This window comes from Phanerochaete carnosa, assembly GCF_000300595.1.
Source record: "Phanerochaete carnosa HHB-10118-sp unplaced genomic scaffold PHACAscaffold_13, whole genome shotgun sequence".
Taxonomy (NCBI): Eukaryota; Fungi; Basidiomycota; class Agaricomycetes; order Polyporales; family Phanerochaetaceae; genus Phanerochaete; species Phanerochaete carnosa.
Genome location: NW_006767640.1, coordinates 636,993 through 655,965, shown reverse-complemented (window position 1 = coordinate 655,965; position 18,973 = coordinate 636,993). Strand labels below are relative to the sequence as shown.

Sequence of the window (18,973 nt, the reverse complement as noted above, 5' to 3'; positions counted from 1 at the left end):
GAGGGTGCTCCTGAACGTTCATGGGAGCAGTCAGGCTGCCTGAGCTTGAGGGCGAAGCCAACAAAGAGATGGACTCACCCTGAAAAACCCCGGCTGGCAAACAGCTGTAGTTGCAGTAGAACTGGCGGAGTGACAACGGATGCTGCGCAGACGAGCGTACAAAGGACAACGGCTGATTAATCGACGAGTTGGCAGGTACACCTGGTTGTACATCCCAGGGTAACTGGCTGTGCCACAAGATAATCGAGCCGGGGATGATGCGTTAATGTTCGAAGCGGCATCGAGCTCACACGTGCCTCGGCAGCTTAGTCAACTGCGCACGCACGGCTGCATTCATCCCTCCTCCATACTCTCGTTGGGCCCATCTCACTTGTTGCTTGCGACCGTGCCTGATTCTCCAACGACATGGCTTGCAGTCCCCTCTAGAAAGCAGACTGGGCATCTGGCCCAACTTGGCTCATTGCAGCATCTGTGCAGCTACCACCTCCCTCGAATCCCCCTGCGGTCCTCACCCAGACATTTCTCCCCCCAGCTCTCACTGTTGTCGGCACCTTTCCCCTCTCCGCCCTCAGCCATACCCAACTTTTTCACACCAGACCTCCCAGTCCTCTCTAGGAAAGGCAAGGAGCGTCAGGCTTCGCAGCCAACGGATATTGCTGAGAAACTCGTCGCTCTGCGCAGGAGGCAGGCCGGGTGTGTGTTTTCTCCTCTATTTCTTCCTGTACTCTCCTCACACTTGTTCTCTTTTTGCCCCCGCACCTCCCAGCCTGATCAAACCAAAGGAACGGACTGACCATTCCCCTGCACTCTCAACCTTGACAGCGAGGTCTCCAGGAAGCCCATTCTCGCTGTGGCGCATGCACGCGTCATCCACCATAAGCTCCAGCATTGTCGTCTCTCAGCCCTCTCTCCCGCACAGCGGCGCGCCCGACGAACAGGAATTTCCAGGAAGCTCAAGATCGTGCCTACTTCTCCACGGCACGGTCATGCCAGATGTCGTAAAGAAAAGGTTAGGATAAGAAAAGTAAGTAAAAAATAAAAATGAGGTTTGATATAAAGAAGATTCTAGGAGAAATCCTAGAAGGCTACTTTTTAATAAAAGAGAATGGAGTTTGGTCTGTTTTAAACTAAAAGCAAAAAGGGTATAGTATGGAATACTTAGATTTGGTTTTCCCAATCTTTTCTTTCCAGGGTTCACTGGGTTAGCCTTTCAACCAAGCTATCCTGGTGTTCGTGGGGGACTAATTCAAAGACCACCTACTAATCTGCTTAAGTACTCTAAAGCCTCGCTTGCCTGTTTACAAGGAACTTTTTAAGGAATCTTAGAAGATGGGCTGTAAGGAGGTTTGGTTAGTAGCTTAAAGACTAGCTACTTGGGTTAGTAGAATAGAGTTTTTAGATAAGTAAGATAAGAGGGTAACAAAGACAACTTAATGTCTTGGTTAACTTAGTAAGCTTTGGCTAGTAAGGACAATTTAATGTCCTTAGAGGATTTGTATAACTTGAAGCAGTCTGAAGCTTCCAATTTAGAGTTGAAGATCAAGAATAGATTTAATCTCTTTACTGCTAGTCTAATTACTGTAAGCTCTACAGGAGACGTACCACAGTCTCAAATAATGACGCCACTAGCTCTCGCAGTCTAGGGTTAGTCAAATAGTGAACTCGTGCACTATACCAAGGGCGTTTCCCTTCAGGTTATTTGAAAGTCAGAGGCTCTACTGTGCTTAAGGAATTTCCTAGGCTTTAAAGAAAGGAGTCTATTCTCTGAGAGCTAAAGAGCTTAGGGGATTAACTGCAGGTTTGCTGCTAGCTAAATCCTTGAGAGTGTGTGTGGTGCTTGGTGGGTTGGTGTGTTCATTTCTCTCAGAGAACCTCTCCTATTTATACCTTTCAGCCTGTTGTTCCTTAGCCAATAGCAAAACTGGCTCTTCTATTCTACTGTAATTACTAAGCTACTTCTACTTTTATTAATAAGCATTTTGTCTGTATTAGTCAGCCTTCTGTCTGTTTTACTAATGTATTGGTAAGCTATTACTAATGTTTGTTAGAGTATTACTATATTTTGGTAATTCATAGCTGTTGAGCATAGACCTTTACTAAGCATAGTTTCTAGATTACTAAGAAGCTGAGTCATATTATTAGTCATTGATTCACTTTTAGTAAGCTTAAGTGTCTATGCTTACTTTGCAGCTCTGAGTAAGCAGTTTCTTTTTGATTTGAATACCTATTATTCCTTTAGTTTTCCTATACTTATAATTATGGTGCATGACAACGTGGCGAACACAGCAGCCTGCGTGGTAGCGGCAAACTGTACAACCCTCATGCCAATCTGCCACGATGGCAAATTGTGACAGCCGAGCCAGATGCAATGTCAGAAGCAGCATCCAGCTTGTATGCACCTCGGCAGCCCCCTCAGCCGTCGCGATCCCATCATCACGCGCAACCCAGCCGAGCCGGCAGCAAGCCTCCGCGGCTTTTCGACCCAAGAAAAGACAACCAGCATCACTTTGGCGTCATGGCCCGCCCACAACCCAATGGCGGCACTGCTCCGACACCCAACGGTTGTCCTGCACCCACACCAAAGTCCTCCGGAGACTGGATGTCTGCCTCTTCTACTTCTTCATATGCTCATTCAACAATTTCCTCCAATTTCACACTCAACACCACAACAACAGAGTCCTCGGTGAGCTTGGCACTGTTCAATAACAGGCAACGCTCAGAAGACAGCGCAGCATTGTCCAACGTGCTCTTGTCCCAACTAAAATTGTACCAGAAAATTGTGACGCTCGAAGCAAAGCTCCAGTTGGATCATGATGTGGACATGCTGGATGACACTTACAAAGATTCACACCAGATAGGCCTGCTGCAGAAGGGCCAACCTGCAAACACCAGGACGAAGCAGGAAGAGAAGGCGGAACAGGAGCGCTACCACAGGACTGTCCAAGACCACAAGGAGTACACTTGTTTTTATTGTGCTCTCACCTCAATCACTGACCATTATCGCAATGCTAGGCTTGCCAACGTCATCCACCAGCTCCTTTGTGTAACACTCTCGCCCAATGTCCCAGTCTTGCTCCGCAATATTCCTATCAAATACAACCTGGTCACGCGCCTCTGGTTGCATGCGTTCTATCGCCTGCTCGAGTCGCTTCGGCGAGCGGCGATTTTGTCTGCCCATCTGGACATTGCACTTGAAAACCTGGTGGTGAGTCTGATCACTAGACTTGTCATATGCAGAAACTAAACTGGTGCTTAGGAATTCATTTACTACACCTACTCATTCTACACAGGCCTCATGGACAAGCAGCACCTGGTCCATCTCCGCAGCAACTGGACTGAACACCTGAGAGACATCACTGGCTATCGCATCACCGCCACCGCTTTGCTTGACAACCAGGCTGTGCCCAAGATCCTGCTGGCGAAAGCCATAATTCAAGCTGCACTTTCAGGCAATCATCTTTCCACTAGCCTGAACACACCGGAAGCATCAGAGCTCTCAAACAAAAACTTTGCATCTGCCCACGGTTCTCCTGCTTCTGTGGTGTGCATCGACGACTCGCCCCCACCATCTGTTGGCAAATTTGCACAAGCGCCGAGCATTGCATGCATGATGGAGCTCAAACCTGAGGAGTGCTGGCAGCAGATATCAAGAGAGCGGCATGCCAAGGGTCCGGCAGGGTGCACCACCACCTCGGTGCCCTCAGTCGGGACCATGAGGCGGGTGAGAAGGAAGAGCTGCGTGCGGTCTACCATTTTGTAAAGAGATCAGTCTGCTTCTGCAAACCTGTGTCATCCTATTGGCTGACACACACGTAGCATGATTGCGCTCCATCCGTTCTCGACCTCGCGGGAAGCAGTGCTTCTCCTGTGGTCGCAAGTTGCTCAATCGCGCCGCCAAGCATCTGACGCGAGTCTCACTGACCTCTTCGTGCTCCTTCCCGGCATGATCCCCACCGATATCCAGCTCAACAACTTCAAGGGTGTTCTGGTGCAGTTTGAGGAAGAGTTCCAGATCGAAGGTGAGTCTTCAGTCCCAAGCTCTCACGCACCCAATTCACACGTAGCGCATGCCACCATGTTGTATCGCATCTATTTCTGGCCAGGGCTTGGGATCACCATACTCACTTAGGGTTCGCAGGTGACGAGGTCGAGGAGCGCGAATGAATCATGATGGCCATAGTCAACATCAGCGAGATGCTCGAGTACGGTCGCTCGACCGCGTTCTTGCGTCGCGTGTCTGGCATCATGGGCCGCGACACAATCTCAGGTCTGAGCGCAAGCCCCATCCTGAATGGCAGAGTCAAGGTCACCAAGAGGCCGGAGAACGAGGAGAGGTAGGTAGAAGCTGACGACGAGGACGACGAGGATGACTCAACTGGAATCAATGGCCTGTATGCCATGGTGATTAGCCAAGATTCACTCACCTTGTCTGAGGCAGACGCCGCGCCCCCCAAGCCCGAGCTGCCAACGGGCCTGTAAATTGCCCTGCAGCTGACCCTCACCATGCTCATCTACATTTTTTGGAGGCCTAACTTCCCTCGCACCTCCGCAGTCATACGCCCGATCCCCAACCCGTACATCACGATTACCTTCACCTTCTTGGCTATGACCCTCGAGAATAAGAGCACCAAGTGAGCATCAATGCGCGTCATCCCCTGGACGCTGCTCGCCGTCTTCCTCTCCTCAGAGATACCCCACAAGGTGATGCACAAAAATTAGCCAAAAGACACCGTCCTGCTCCTGAGCGACACATACCTGCTTCCAGAGGACTGGTGCATGTGCAGCTTCTGGGACAAGGCAACATGCAGCGAGAAGTCACTCGAGAGCGAGGCCCTTGATAATATCACGCAGGCCGCAGACGCACAAGACGGTGTCATCGAGGATGATGCTGAGAACGACGAGCAAGCAAAGCTCTGCAAAGCCCCAGTGCACAGAGGTCTTAGCCCGCTGGATTTGTGTCGCGTGCGCGGCGGTCAAGATGTCAAAAGTTGTCCCCGGCTTCACCTACCGCCCACCGGTCACACAGAGCAGGCATGGTGAGTGGAGCATTGAGAGCTGGCTCACTGATCGCATCACCTGTTGGCAAGAGGACGCACGGTTCGAGAAGCCTGAGGAGGCATGGCTCGAAAAGCTTGAGAAGCCGTGCCAGCTGATGGGCACGCGCTGGGACAATGACAGACGAGATGGAGGTCGATGAAGACGACTGCATGAACAGCATTGAGTTCAAGAGCAGCAGAGAGGAGGTCTCTGATCCATTTTTTTAATTTTGCTGACAGTGCTCAACCAGGAGTGCCTCCAATACCTGACTTTGCTCATACAGAAGGAGCACTCGGAAGCCAAGTTCCAACATCATGAATGTGGTCGCAAGGCAGCGCGCATCCAAATGGTTCCTAGGTACGCCACACTCGCTCTCAACTTGAATGTCCTGCCTTCATCTCAATCTGCGGCGCACGCATAGCGGCGTGGATGTTAAAACCCTGTTTTGCAATGCAGTGGATACCTCAATTATGCGGTGTGAGTGCTTGATTAGAGTCTTAATATTCTGAGCAAGCAAGGTCACAATGCTGACCTCAAGGATAATATGTACATACAACATGTATCCTTATGAATGATGATATCAAATAATTGCAGCTTGGCAAGTGCATCACAGGCTCAGTGTACAGGAGATGCACACATGACTTATCAGCAAGGTGGCTCTGAGTGGCACTCAGCTCTTCTTATTGAGTCATTGTGCACATGCGTAGCATCAAAGTTCATATAACTACAGCCCTTGTATGCATAAAGCACAGAGAAAATCAATTCAGACAGGGGTGCGAAGGTTGACAGCAGCATTCTCAGTTCAGCCACTGTCTCTCTTTCATACATTTTAATATAAATTAGATACATGCGGCTGAATCATGGTATGAACTTGAAAGTGGAGACTAGGCTGATGACAACAAAAGCGGGCAAGGCATAATTTAAGCATTCAGGGACTGCTATATTATCCTGTCATTTTGTTCATTGTTACCTCACCGCCTCCAATTTCCTCTGCTGAGACAAAGCTGCGCTCTCACCTAGCTCACAGTACCACATTTTCCAACAGCCTAAGTATGGTTTATCATTTGTAGTGCTTTTATCTGTTATTGACTTACTTCGAGCATCTAGTACCTAACGTGGCGTGGATACACTATGTCTGACCTGACGGATGGTCTCCAGGAGCTTTTGGAGAGACACAGAAATACCTGCATTTCAGAGAATGCGATGGTGCAAGAGTATAGAGATGTTATTTTATTTTATTTTGCCTTACTTTGTAAACTTGCTGACATGATGTCGTTGCTTTTAGGCACTCTGTTCGCGCGATGAAGACGCCGAGCTTATGCGAGTGAAACTTGGGGAGCTGCTCAATTACATTGAAGATCTCAAGGACGAGATTCTGCAGCTGAAAAGCAAAAAGAAAAGCTCGAAAGCTGCAAGGTCAGACGCATCCGCCCCTGTTGTCATGCTAAATCAGAGAATTATAGAAGTGCACGCGAGAATGTACACTGAGATGTACAGTCTATGGATCATGACCACCGCACTCAGCACTCCTATCCAGAACTTCGACCCCAGCTGCAATTTGTTCAGACCCAGTCGCTTTGCCGAGGAAGCTCTGCAAGCCGAGACAGAACAAATTCATCTGTTATTTCACCGTATGCCTGCTGATGCCAACGGCAGCAATGAGAAGCGAAATTCGATTATGGCCCTCATTGGTCAATCACCTGCCTTCGAGGAACTGGTATGTCAATCTCAGTCTTCTCTCTCTGCCGCATGTTGTTATACCAGATACTGACAATCATGCTACGCCATAGTTCACGACCACGGCTAACAGTCATTGCTATAGCTGGAACAACAAGATAGGAAAGGCAATGCTTTCGATGCCGATTGAAGGTATCTGCAAAGAGGCTTGGACGGATCAGAATAAGATGGCCAATGATCCCATTGCACAATGGCTGCGTGGAGACATAAACAACGATTTCTCCCCAGTCTTATTCCATTCTGATCGTATTAGTGAGGTAGATGGATTATTCAATAGCGATGCACTGGCTAAGGTGAGCTCAGGACCTATATACTTCAACACAATTTTAATCACACTTCAGTGGGCAAGGTTCTCCACTTTTGGACAGACCTCAATTTCTCGTAGTTCTGCCGGTAATGCTGGGGCTTTAAAATGGGGCTGGAACTGGATTACGCCACAATATATAGCATCCATTGCCGTACTAGTATGTTATTCAATGCTTAATGGGACGTGACTCTAATAAGCTTAATTCAGGCTGTCTTCCGACTAACCGGAGATGCCACGCTCAGCATCACGGGTGAACTGTCGAAGCGCAAGTACTAGGAGATGTGAAGTACAATCTTCGAGTACCTCGTCACTGAGTGGGATAATATGCTACCGGCACGGTGCCTTTGGCAGACAACTGTCTTCCAGGGCGTGCCTGGTGCAGATGCGCATCTACCACCACAATCAGATGGGCGCAGTTCTCCTGACCTCGAGGAGAATTCCAGATTTGGCGGAAACTCTGAATTTTGTCGCAACTACAATCGGTACTTATCACAGGGCAGGAGCAGCATACAGGATGCCGAAATGTTTTCAAGTAACCCTCCGCTGTGTACGCCTGCATTAATATCACCTATTATTTATACTGATAATTCTCTTATTCAGAAGGTCCGAGCCCAGCTCTAGCCCCATCTTCCCATGTGACTGCGACCCCAGCTTTTCATATGTCTCCGAGTCCGGCTTCCTATCCACGCTCACTTACACCCTTATCAGCCATGTCGACGATCAGCCAGAATGTGCCTCAAGGTGCGGCCACCTCTTAGCTCAGAAGTGCACCAGCATCTGCCGCCGCAGGTGCTGCATCTGGATGACGTGCACTCTCAACTGTTGCAGCTTCTCATCTATTGGCGGCACTTAGTCTGGATGGAGACGAGGATGGAGATGACCCCAGCATGGCTGGCCATGTCGAGCCTGGTGCACCATTACCCGAGCATGCCACTCTGGCCGAGGAACGTGCAGCTGTGCAGATCAGGCCTCAAGTACCCACCGCTCTACATGCCAGTCCCGCAGCATCACAGAGGCCCAGGCGGTCACTGATGCAAATGATGGTGGGGTAGCTCTGGAACTGCACGTGGGAAGGGAACTAAAGGTCGCGGCCATGGCAGCCCAGGCCGCAGTAGCCGTGGTGTTCGTGGTAATCGCGGAGCGTAGTTGCATCTGGCGACATGGCGCACTATGTACATACTGGGTCTAGTCATTCATTGCTCTTTTAAGGCTGCTCAGCACTCATTAGTGAACGAAGGCTGCTTCTATGGCATCTGAGCGGTGAGCAGTGAGATCACAAAACAGCTGCTGATGCAAGGCAATGGACAGCCCTTCGTTTAGCCACATATATCCAATGATAAGGATGGCCTCACATGGCGCAGCGCAGTCAAGGGCTTACAAGGGGCTGCAAGGCACTAGAATGGCACTCATATAGATTTGAGGATAAATCCATATGCAGGGTCATATAGTGTAGTCGTTTTAACGTCCAGCAATTTCATTAGCGCTTATGAAAGGTACTGAGTTTGAACCCCTTGTGTAGCAGCAGTATATATAGTAAACTAAGTGTAGAGCCTTGCAAACAAATAACAAATAAGAGTGATACAATAAGTAAGTAGAAATGAGATAAGAGCCCCAGCCAAAGTGACTAAGGAAGTAATAACTTAAGAGAAGTGAATCACAAGTAAGTAGAGTAAGTAGAGTAAGTAGAGAGATAGGGAGAATAAGTAGAGTGAGTAAATAGAGAGATAATTAAGTACAGACACGGTGAACATGTTGTTTGAAGGTTTGCAGGGTGCTTGAAAGCGCTTAGGTGACTTGGCAGCGGTGTCAAGCACTATCAAGGATCATCCTAACTAGGTAGATAGTCACTATCTTCAAAGCCATATCGGGATCTTCTCTGATCTGTGAACGGCTTGTGATAATTTCCTTCCCCTTGAGACTGGCACCCTCCTTGGCGCCTTGAAAGCGCCTCAAGGCCCTATTAACGCTCAAACCGTTTTTGGGACATACTGTGGATTAGGCGCTGGATTAGGCGCGAATCCACGGTCTCTGCTATCGGCCACGTGCTATTAATCAGGGTCTTGAGTTCTCTACTATGGTATTCGCAGAGTGAACTCACCATGAACAACGAGTCGCTTGCACAGGTGAGTGCACCACCTTGAGTCGGATATAATGATGTCGACGCTCGGGCTGAGTCTATGTCTTATAGGTTCTTGCCCGGGGAGAAGAATCTCAGGAAACTCGCCTATCTTGGCAGTGCACCAAGTGTAACCGTATCTTTCTTCAGAAGAATATTGCGCGGTTGCATCTTCGCGTCAGACACAATCTCAAGCCATCTGCAAGTTCTCGTGCTGAGGTGTATCTTGACATCCATTAGACGTGATTGCGCTGTTGAATCATGTGCCATCCAGGCAGTTGAACGCTCCATCGTACCTTTGCCTCGCACTACAGTGTACGGTGTGTATGAGGTATGTTTTGTGTTTGTTGTATGCCGTCCAGAGCATTAAAAAGCATATCAAAGCGTACCACTGGCATTCTAGCAGGAAGAGCGTATGCCCTAGGCAGTTTGCAGGAGGACGCCGCTGGCAGAAGGTATGTCGCATGATTTTGATGTCTACCTGTATTCCTATCGTCCACAGCTACCAGGTTCTAGAAGGCCTTATCGATGATCGCGATGATCCATCTCTGTCTCCTCTTATCAACTACCTCATCCATGCTGCACGGCATCGCCATCCAATATTGAATGTAGGCCACCTCGTCTACCATTTACTGGCACGCTAACTTGACTTTCTTAGTCCGCGTCTACACTGGGCGGCGCTGATCCAGAACTCATGTCTGCGCTGACCAGTGACGAGGAGCACATCGTTGGGCTCCTTAGGACCATGCCGGATACAGACAAGAGCAGCATTGTGGGCCTCCGCGGCCTCCCTGCAGCCGACCTATTGAACCTTCTCGATCTGGTATGTTTCTCTCGAGATGCTGTGCGGAGCCACCTGAAGAGCAAGGCAACCCAGATCCTGCATCCTAAATCGCCAGCTGCTTCCGATATTTTTCCATCCAAGGGGAGCCTGTCCGGACATGGCCCAAGATTAGAACGCTCGTTGCGGCGTGCATTCGTGCGGCTGTGCGAATCATCTCTCCAGCTTCCACACAGGTTGTGGCTATCAGGGGTATACTTGAGAGATCGCCAACCCATAGCTGGGGGGTCGTACGGAGAAATCTATCAGGGCAAGTATGGTGGAAAGGCCGTAGCTCTGAAATCACTCCGCGTCTTTCGAAGCCGCGAAGATGACGCAAAGAGCCGAAAGGTGTTTGGATTTTCAGGCAATCAATACGGTATGTCACTGACAGCTTGGATGTTCCTTACAGGCATTTTACAGAGAGGTCGCACTCGCTCGCGGCACAGATCACAGACATGTCTGTCAGATCATAGGCGTTGATCGAGAGTCTTTCACGAGCCTGAGCGTGGTGCTACCGTGGATGAGTTATGGAAATATCCTGCAATATATGGCAAAAGTCGGGTGGTTCGCTCAGGACGCTATTCGCTTGGTTAGTCTATCTCTGGCATTTGTGGTAGCCTGAGAGCGCCACTCACTGTCTCATCAGATTTATCAGGTGGTTTCGGGATTGGCATATCTACATGGGAAGGGTATCGTCCATGGAGACCTCCATGTCGTACGTTGGTTCGATGACTATGTCAGCTGAGTCTGGCTGAGAAATATATTACTTAGAGGAATATTCTCGTAGATGTGGCCAGAGACGTTCGTCTGGCTGACTTTGGGCTCTCCAACTTCTCAGATGCCGCATTAAGTTGTAGCTCAGCGCAGCCAGGTGCAACACGCTGCATGGCACCCGAGATCTTTGACCCGGATCGCTTTCGGCTTCCACGCGCACAGCACACACCTGCAAGCGACATGTATTCGTTTGGTCAGACAACATGGCAGGTAGGTATATAGATCAGCTTAGTCGTGATCTGCTCTGATATTCTTTCGCCAGATATTTACCGGAAAATTACCCTTCCCTGACATGAACAATTATCAAGCAATGCTGTCCATCCTCGACGGCAAGTGCCAGGAACGCTCGCTATCTGGTAGAGATGTTCCTAACACTTTGTGGGACGTTATGCTGGCGTGCTGGCGCTTTGAGCCGTCTCGGCGTGCTGATGCTCTTACGGTGCAACGCCAGCTCGAGGGTGTCGATCTTTCTGGCTATGTCGAGCCACTCCCACCTTCAAATCCCGGCGTCAGCACATCTACAGACTCACTACCATCTTCTGAATCAGCTCCTACTCCCCTCGATGCAGCAGTGTTCAATAAGTCATTGCCACCTCCACCCACCGAGGATTCTGCCGCATCGACTGCCGGCGAGCCTCCGCTATCGCCTTTGCTAGTACTAACAGTTTCAAACCTCCCTATGCCAGGCCGTAGCTCAACATGGCGTCATCCAAGCGGCGATGGCGTCATCCAAGTAAACAGTAAGGATGCCGATTATACGCCCCCCAGTACACCGGAGGAAATAGATGTCGCCGCCAATGGATCATGTAACAAGGAATTGTCGCAGGAGTATTGGCGTCTCGAACCATCTAAGAGTGCCGATGCTCTCACAACGCAATCCCAGCTTGAGGCTGGCGACCCATCTTCACCTCCTGCTCCCGACACCGACATATCTGCTGACTCCTCGCCGTCATCTGAGTTGACACCTACTCCACCCGGTACCAAAGGGTTTAGCAAGGAATTGCCGCCTCTGCCCGCCGCGAATTCTGCTACATCTACTGCTGACAGACTTCAAGTTTCGTCGACTCCATCGACCTCGCGAAGGATATCCATTTCCCATATGCCTGATCACAGTTTGACATGGCCTCCTTTGACACCCAATGATTCAACCGTAGGCCTTTCTACTCCGCCGATGACATACATTTTCCATGTGCCAGACTACATTCCCGCGCGACCTTCGAGTTCCGTACCCCAGGGTCACTCGCCCTTACTAGTCGATGCTGCAGTAGCTCGCTCGACCGAGACTTGGTCGCAGGACCTTCGTGGCTTATTTGAGCACGCTAAAGACTACTACCCTAACGTTGTATGGAGGATCGCTGACGGCTCCATAGCGAAGGTATGGGGTCATTCTGGTAAGCTATTACTCATCCATTTCCGCCGTATGCGTGCTGACTAGTCTCGTCTTGTAGCTATTGTCTGGGCTCGGGTACCGTTGGCTCTACAGGAGAGATATTTTCCGTGGATATTACCTTCAACACCGACTGCCTCCCCTGTGCGGATCAATATAACTGGAAATAAGGTATCCTTGGGCGAGTTCAACTTTCTTTACACCGGGCGCTGCTAGGGGGACGCATTCGAACGCCTGTTTCACAACAAGTATCGCGGCATCACGCATATAGAAGGGGATCTGAGAGACATGCTGCGACAAGATCTCCTCTCCATGTGGCGTTGCCATCTCCACTCGGATATTCGTATCGCTATCGTTGCAACAGGTTTCCCTGACAGCTCAGAGAAACAAACTGACACTGTTATGCTTCCTGCGCACCGATTCATGCTTGCGTCTCGATCGTCCTACTTCCACGAGCAGCTTCGGAAGATTGAACGGGTATCCGGCGAATTTACACTCAACCTGCCATCGCCGCCATTCACGTCGCTCTCCATTTATTTTATTCTCGGATGGATCTACACCGGCACACTAGCCTTTTCGGATCAGCAATGGGATCTCGCCATTGCATTCGATATTATGCGATGTGCGATGTATCTACATATCGATGCTCTGTATGACGAAATCCAAGCGCGCGTCGTGATGGATATGATGCACGGGTTCTTCTATCCCTTCCTCCTCTTCAGCGAATACGACAGTATCACCGGCAATGCATGGGGGGCGGTCGGATGCAAGTGTATCCCGTGTATGCAACGCGCACCCCGCATCCTCGATTTCTCCCTGGAGGACGATGTGAAGAATTCATATCTCGAACGCGGTGCGCGCCGTGCCCTCACTGCATATTTCGGCGAGGGATGGTGTACCACGGAGTTTGTACACTTGTCGCCGGAAACTCGTCTGTCTATCCTTGAAGAGCTCACGAAGCATATGACACCGCTTAACGTGTTTCCGCTCCTGTACTCCTTCCACGCCGGCATCAAGAAAATCGAGGGGGTCGAGGAACCTTGGGCAGATGTTTCGCGGGAATTGCTGCTTACTGCCGCTAGTAAAATCAGTCAAGTCCTTTGTGACCAGTCGGCAGAGTGCTTCCAGCAGGAGAAGTGGCTTGACCTCATGGATGCATACGGTGAAGATGTGGAACGCGACAAGAAGCTGGGACAGATCACAAGTGCCATCCGACGCGGGCTGAATGACTCAAATGCTTCAAAGCTCTACCAAGTAAGTAATAAACGGCCTCAAGCTTCAAAGCCCAAGGAGCCATATGGCTCAACGTCTGTTAGACTCTAACACAGTCGATGCTGTCACACCCTGGTGCGACCCCGTACGTCCGGACGCAAGTCGAGCAAACCGCTGAGGGTATACTAGGCTGGTTAGAAAATCGGGAACTTGAAGGCTGCTCCGACATCTTGCAGGGTTTGCTCTCTCCTCAAGTCATCTGGCAAGCGACTGAATGCATTGCGTGCAGGAGTCGATACAAGTGACGAAGAACTATTCCACCTTCTGAACCAATCTTTTGCGGTAAAAAACAATAAGGCGCGTCGGCGCTTCGGGCGTAGTAAAGTCTCTCGTGAAGACGCTAAGATCCCATGAAGCAAACCCATGTTGCGGACAGTGATCTTGAGATATGATATATATATATATGAACTGAGGGATATAATTTAACCGGAGGCAGTATTAGCACTGATGCTTTCTAGACAGAAAGCTCTCCGTACCGACGTGACTGTCTAAGGATCGAGATACCACACAGATGGAGTATTTCGGCCAAATGCAACGTCAGCGTGCATGAAGAGCACGATATTTCGAGCGAACAAAGATACCAACGACTTTCAACTGGGCCTATATACCCTTCGAGTGTCTTCTTATCTTCATTGTCTTCGTTACTACTCCGGCAGACCGCAATTGTCAACAACACTCCGGGCTCACTACGACAGCACCCGTCGCAGCCCAACAAAGCTTTCTAACAGACGTGAGGGCACCAAGATATAGAATGTCTTCATGCCGGGAGTGTGCACCATGAATCCTGCCGAAGCGCAAATGACGAAATGCACGCCCGGCTTAGGCTCCATACCAGCCACCCCTGACCAGGACGGCTGGAAGTAGGGTCGACCGGGCCGCGCTGTTGATTTGCAACATGCGACACTGATACGGGAGGCCTTGTAGACAATACGTGCGCCGAGTGAGCCCACCGCTTCGACTGGTACTCCCAGCGACAGCCGAAAAAGGCGGCGACCGCAGAAGAGAAACGTTGAAAGAACATATGCGAATTGACACCGTGCCGAGCGCCTGCGTGCAGGACGCTCACTGGGCGATAGTACTCACAACTCATATGCTAGCGGAAAGTAGCAAAGGAAACGTGCCGAGCGAGCCGTTCCCATTGACGCGCATTCTCAGGGAAATCCAGTAGAGAGAGAGAGATGCAGTTCTCGATGTGACTGCGGACCTATCGAAGCATATGAGACAGACAGATAGACGACACAAAACGATGGAACCAAAGAGCAAGAACGACGACCAAGCGAGAGAATTCGTCGTCGATGGCACGAATTGGACGCTCGAGCGGGATCTTGACAGCTGAACGGTACACATGCATCATAGGCGTCGCTCGTGGTCATCGTGGTGTGCGAGCGGCCACCGAGCTGCGGCTTATAGTAAGTAGGCTTGGAATACGCCTGGCAAGCGCAGAAATGTCAGGCAACAGTACATTAGAGCTATTGCAGGCTGTTGCGCAGATGGTGCCTTCCCCTTCTCGCCCTGTTCCTCGAATCGTGGCTCGAAATCAAACAGCAGGATAGCGGGCGGTAGAGATGGGTTCGAAGGGATGGGCGAAGACGGCCGTCGCTGACCCGCAGCACCGGATAAAGTCCAAGGTTTATTTCGGATTGTGGAGGATGGTTGCGAAAGGAAGCAGCGCATTGACGTCCCGGAGAGTCATTGCTTCGTGAACGGCTCCGAGAGACGGAGCTCGTCGAACCGGTTAGGCAGACAGTCATCAAGGAGGCCGTGGGAACGAGTCGTATAATTGCGCGTGTTTCTACCCAATATGTCATTCACGATCAGCAAGTGTGCACGGACAGCACTAGCCTGTCAGTCTTAAGTTAGCCCAACAACTCGAGATGCGTGTATCCATCATGCCGAAGCTCGACTCGGACGACGACCCGACTGCCGCGGCTCAGCCAGGACAGCGCGACCTGGTGCACGCATAAAGTCATTCAGCCCATCGTTGTCGACGACTTGCACGTCATGCCACTAGACACAAGCTCCGGGTCTAGATACAGGCGTTCGATATTCGGCGAAACTGAGACAACGCGCAAGAGTTTCCGGCCGCACCTGCTCTCGAGCCCCAAGGTGAAAATCTCTTCCTCGTTGAAGGTCCAACGCGTTGGTCACCGTGTGTGCCTTCTTTTGAAGCGTGACAAAGGTGGAGAACAGCAGTTGTGCGACCTTGAGCAGGCGCTTGAGACGAGCAGGCAGCCGAGACGTATTCGTGACTGACAGAGATGTGCACTGCTGCGTCGTTCTTGGGAAATGCAGGAAAATCCATGAGAGATGACGAAACAATAGGTCAGGATCCTACTTAAGATTACGTCGGAGAACAGGGCCTCGTGTATATCCGCGCTGATTGGACGCTGGCAGGTATACGGTATCTGCAGCGAAACAACCGTGGAGCTGTGCCTATACCCAAGATGCGACCGGCCGGTGTCTAAACAGAGCTTACCCCGAAGGTGAAACCGCTGAAGAATACGTTGATAAACTTCAGCCGGAGATAATGGGGGTTATTCACGACTCTCCTGTGATGCCCAGCTGTGGCAACTCCGGCCCATATACCACGCATCTACTAAGACAAGAATGCAAAGCGAAGCGCGAGTCCCATACACAGGCCGAGTATGCTGGGTAGACGCAGCTGTCCGAGGTCGGGGTGCAGGGAAGGACACGTCTTGGCGTCTACTTATTAGAACAACCTTAGTCGCTTACGTCAGCCTACGTCAGCTCACGCGTGTGAGATTTCGTCTTGTTTCCGAATTCCAACCACCGTGTCGGTGGAGTCGAACTATCGCGCGTAGTAAGCAATCGTACTTATGCAATATGCAGTATAGATAAAATCCAATAGCGTCTTGGGCGGATACGCTGCCATGTCCGCCTGTGGACCATGTATGCACCGTTATGACTAGGTGAGACGAGTTGTGCTCCTGCTTCGACTCCAGGGCGACGCCGAATAGTTCATATAAAATTGACTATTCAGGCCATAAGCTTTTAATATTCTCGTCCGAGCAGACTCAGCAGAGCAACGAGAAGTGCTGCGCGCGCTGCGCTCCTGCGATAAGGGGGCAAATGAGGCGTTTGTGCTGCCTTATCCACTAATATTTTCGCATGCAAAGCAGCGGTACTTCACCCACTAGAGGCATATTTCTTGGCCGTAACCATCATCTCCAGCTCGCAGCCCATGCCGTAGCCTCCGCGTCTATGCGCATGTGTCATAACATAGAACCACCCGTTCGACGTCTGCAGATCCAGCTCAAGTTGTGGCAGGGCACGGCATCATCTGTGGGACTTTCAAGGTCTGTACGACCTCCTGTGTTTTCATACTTGACATACAAATGAAGAGACTCTCCCAGAGTTAGAGTGGGAACCCGGCGAGTTTATCATTGCACCACATCAAGTGCATGTCCAATTGTCCACTAAAGTCGGCAGATGACCCCTTAATCAATGGAAACCGTGATGCCCATCTTTCTGACCTCGTGAGACACTGATACCTATTCGTAAGGTTATGATTGCTATCTGTTTTTATATTGACAACTCCGGTGTTCGCAACAGTATAATCCTAACAAGCTCCGACCCCCAGCAGCCAAGAATTCAGCTTGCAGTCGAAGATAGAGCTTTCCGACTCCCGGAAGTCATGTCTTCCGGTGGCAGCGGCTCCCTGTCCACTTTGCGTGCAATGTATGGCGCGACACTAGTAGGGACTTTTGTAGGTGTCTTGTACGTAGTCTTCTTTGTTCTCAGGTAGTCCACAGCTGACATTGCCACAGTCTGTCGGGAATCGTCTCTATGCAGGTGTACATGTACAGTCGCGTGTACTCGAAGGACCACATCGGGATAAAATGCATGGTAAGTCCTTACTCATGCTCTTGTGCGTATCTCACCCGCTCCACGCTTAGGTTGCTCTGGTCTGGTGCGTTCAAGTCTTCCGAGGCTTAATAATGTATATAACGGTTCCTATAGGGCTATGGACTTGCTACACACCTGCTTGATCTGCGTGGCAAGCTGGATGGACCTGGTCGAATACTTTGGGGAATGGGACCATCTGGATTGGATTACTTGGTGCGTTTGGCTTGCAGATTTGTTTATTGATTGTGCTCATTCCTCCGGACTGCTCATAGGAGTGTTGGAGCTTCAGTTGCGCTGACCGTGCGTTCCTCTCAGCGTCTTACTTCTCCGCGCCTCACGGACTGCATTAGGCCCTCGTTACCTTTCTTGTGCACTGGTAAGTTTCGTTTTTGCGCAACGGATGTGCGATGAAGGCTAACGTCACTACGCTAGTTTTTTTATTCATCGAATATATATAAGTGAGCGCCTTTCCGTGACCTTGATTTCTCGCCGCCTGACTCCACTTGCTCGCAGTAAGCAACAGGAACTTGTACTTGACTGTCCCACTCGTGCGTTTCTCGTCCTACTTCAACATCCCGACTGATTGTGTGTGACAGGCCGTATTAGCTCTATTCCGTTTGGGTCAGTTGTCATCCGTCTCTGGTGCTATCAATTCCCTGACTTTCTGTTTTCCCAGCGGCAGCCACAGGTGAGAGACTACAGACATCGCCAAGTGATTACCACTCATCTACGGCCCTCAGCGTCGACGTCAGAGATGTAAGCGCGAAAGCGCAGCAAAGACGCTCTACTGACAGTTACGGTTGCTAAGGATAAGGCTGTCGAGCTATTCAGGATTTGTGAAGAGATACGGCGTAAGTGAGAGACTCCAAGTTGGTCCAGACTTCTGATAGGGCCTTAGTATATCTTTACCATGGGTCTTAGCTCTGCGGTTGCCCTGGATATCGCAATCACTGGGGCAATGTGCTTCTTCCTCCGGCGGGGCAAGTCTCAACTTTCAACGTACGTGATTTCTTCTGCGCCGTTGTCTCACGTTCATATGTCTATCAGGATGAACGACATCATCGATACACTGGTACTATATACAGTGGAAACAGGGATGATCACCTGGTAGGATTTAGATGACGTGCCGAAGTATTTCGACTGATGTATGCGTCTATCAGCCTCACCACAATCGCTTCCTTGGCGTGTGTGAGTTGCCTTGCAGAGGTTACAAATACACTGAGGCTGATATGACGCTTGAAGTGGGTCTCTATGCACAATAATAACCTGATATTTCTCGGTCTGCACTTCACTATCAGCAAGTGTACGTACCTGATGCGCTCCATGGGTCCCTGTGATACTGATTCTGGCATTTCCCTTCCAGTATATGCTAATTCGCTCCTTGCTATGTAAGCGCTATTTTCAATCACCACATAAACCATCGCTAAAATTTTTGTATAGCCTAAATTCCCGTGCCACACTCGGAGCTGCACATAACAACTCGTCGCTCGCCGCCCATAGACGTCTCCAAAGCTTGCTCAATAACCTCAACAAGGTGCCATCTTTCGTGAGTATTGCTCGCCGTGACCTACATTGGACGCGTTTGACTGACACACCTTTAGGCGAGTTTACGAGGGCCGGCTCCCCAGCGAACAAGTGTAGATCCATCACTGA

At 50.2% G+C, this 18,973-nt stretch overlaps 6 protein-coding genes across 6 annotated transcripts; all 6 read left to right on the top strand.

The window, feature by feature from the left end:
- Positions 1–2,368: 2,368 nt before the first annotated feature.
- Positions 2,369–5,197, top strand: PHACADRAFT_201364 (uncharacterized protein; the record flags this gene model as incomplete). Its single annotated transcript, XM_007401666.1, has 10 exons — positions 2,369–2,955; positions 3,013–3,205; positions 3,257–3,678; positions 3,817–4,019; positions 4,181–4,334; positions 4,410–4,475; positions 4,527–4,631; positions 4,688–4,701; positions 4,766–4,962; positions 5,027–5,197. The coding sequence occupies 10 exons, from the start codon at positions 2,369–2,371 to the stop codon at positions 5,195–5,197; spliced, it is 2,112 nt and encodes a 703-aa protein (XP_007401728.1).
- Positions 5,198–6,168: 971 nt separating this feature from the next.
- On the top strand, positions 6,169–8,133 carry PHACADRAFT_33236 (uncharacterized protein; the record flags this gene model as incomplete). The annotated part of the gene is made up of 7 exons (XM_007401479.1): positions 6,169–6,243; positions 6,323–6,754; positions 6,828–7,067; positions 7,116–7,238; positions 7,433–7,563; positions 7,682–7,822; positions 7,935–8,133. The coding sequence occupies 7 exons, from the start codon at positions 6,169–6,171 to the stop codon at positions 8,131–8,133; spliced, it is 1,341 nt and encodes a 446-aa protein (XP_007401541.1).
- A 1,047-nt stretch (positions 8,134–9,180) lies between these two features.
- On the top strand, positions 9,181–10,088 carry PHACADRAFT_33235 (uncharacterized protein; the record flags this gene model as incomplete). The annotated part of the gene is made up of 7 exons (XM_007401478.1): positions 9,181–9,204; positions 9,270–9,418; positions 9,472–9,528; positions 9,560–9,652; positions 9,700–9,805; positions 9,856–10,020; positions 10,050–10,088. 7 exons carry the CDS (start codon positions 9,181–9,183, stop codon positions 10,086–10,088), a joined length of 633 nt encoding a protein of 210 aa, XP_007401540.1.
- A 60-nt stretch (positions 10,089–10,148) lies between these two features.
- PHACADRAFT_154165 (uncharacterized protein) lies at positions 10,149–11,016 on the top strand (the record flags this gene model as incomplete). The annotated part of the gene is made up of 4 exons (XM_007401665.1): positions 10,149–10,368; positions 10,430–10,609; positions 10,667–10,735; positions 10,792–11,016. Exons 2-4 carry the CDS (start codon positions 10,541–10,543, stop codon positions 11,014–11,016), a joined length of 363 nt encoding a protein of 120 aa, XP_007401727.1. The 5' UTR covers positions 10,149–10,368; positions 10,430–10,540.
- A 70-nt stretch (positions 11,017–11,086) lies between these two features.
- PHACADRAFT_33234 (uncharacterized protein) lies at positions 11,087–13,807 on the top strand (the record flags this gene model as incomplete). Its single annotated transcript, XM_007401477.1, has 5 exons — positions 11,087–12,185; positions 12,243–12,352; positions 12,398–13,435; positions 13,510–13,586; positions 13,630–13,807. The coding sequence occupies 5 exons, from the start codon at positions 11,087–11,089 to the stop codon at positions 13,805–13,807; spliced, it is 2,502 nt and encodes an 833-aa protein (XP_007401539.1).
- Positions 13,808–17,108: 3,301 nt separating this feature from the next.
- Positions 17,109–18,712, top strand: PHACADRAFT_201361 (uncharacterized protein; the record flags this gene model as incomplete). The annotated part of the gene is made up of 17 exons (XM_007401664.1): positions 17,109–17,191; positions 17,242–17,320; positions 17,371–17,384; positions 17,435–17,533; positions 17,593–17,620; positions 17,671–17,696; positions 17,753–17,778; positions 17,834–17,868; positions 17,917–17,941; positions 17,997–18,008; positions 18,061–18,076; positions 18,129–18,171; positions 18,219–18,319; positions 18,368–18,427; positions 18,481–18,508; positions 18,563–18,623; positions 18,684–18,712. 17 exons carry the CDS (start codon positions 17,109–17,111, stop codon positions 18,710–18,712), a joined length of 765 nt encoding a protein of 254 aa, XP_007401726.1.
- Positions 18,713–18,973: the final 261 nt, after the last annotated feature.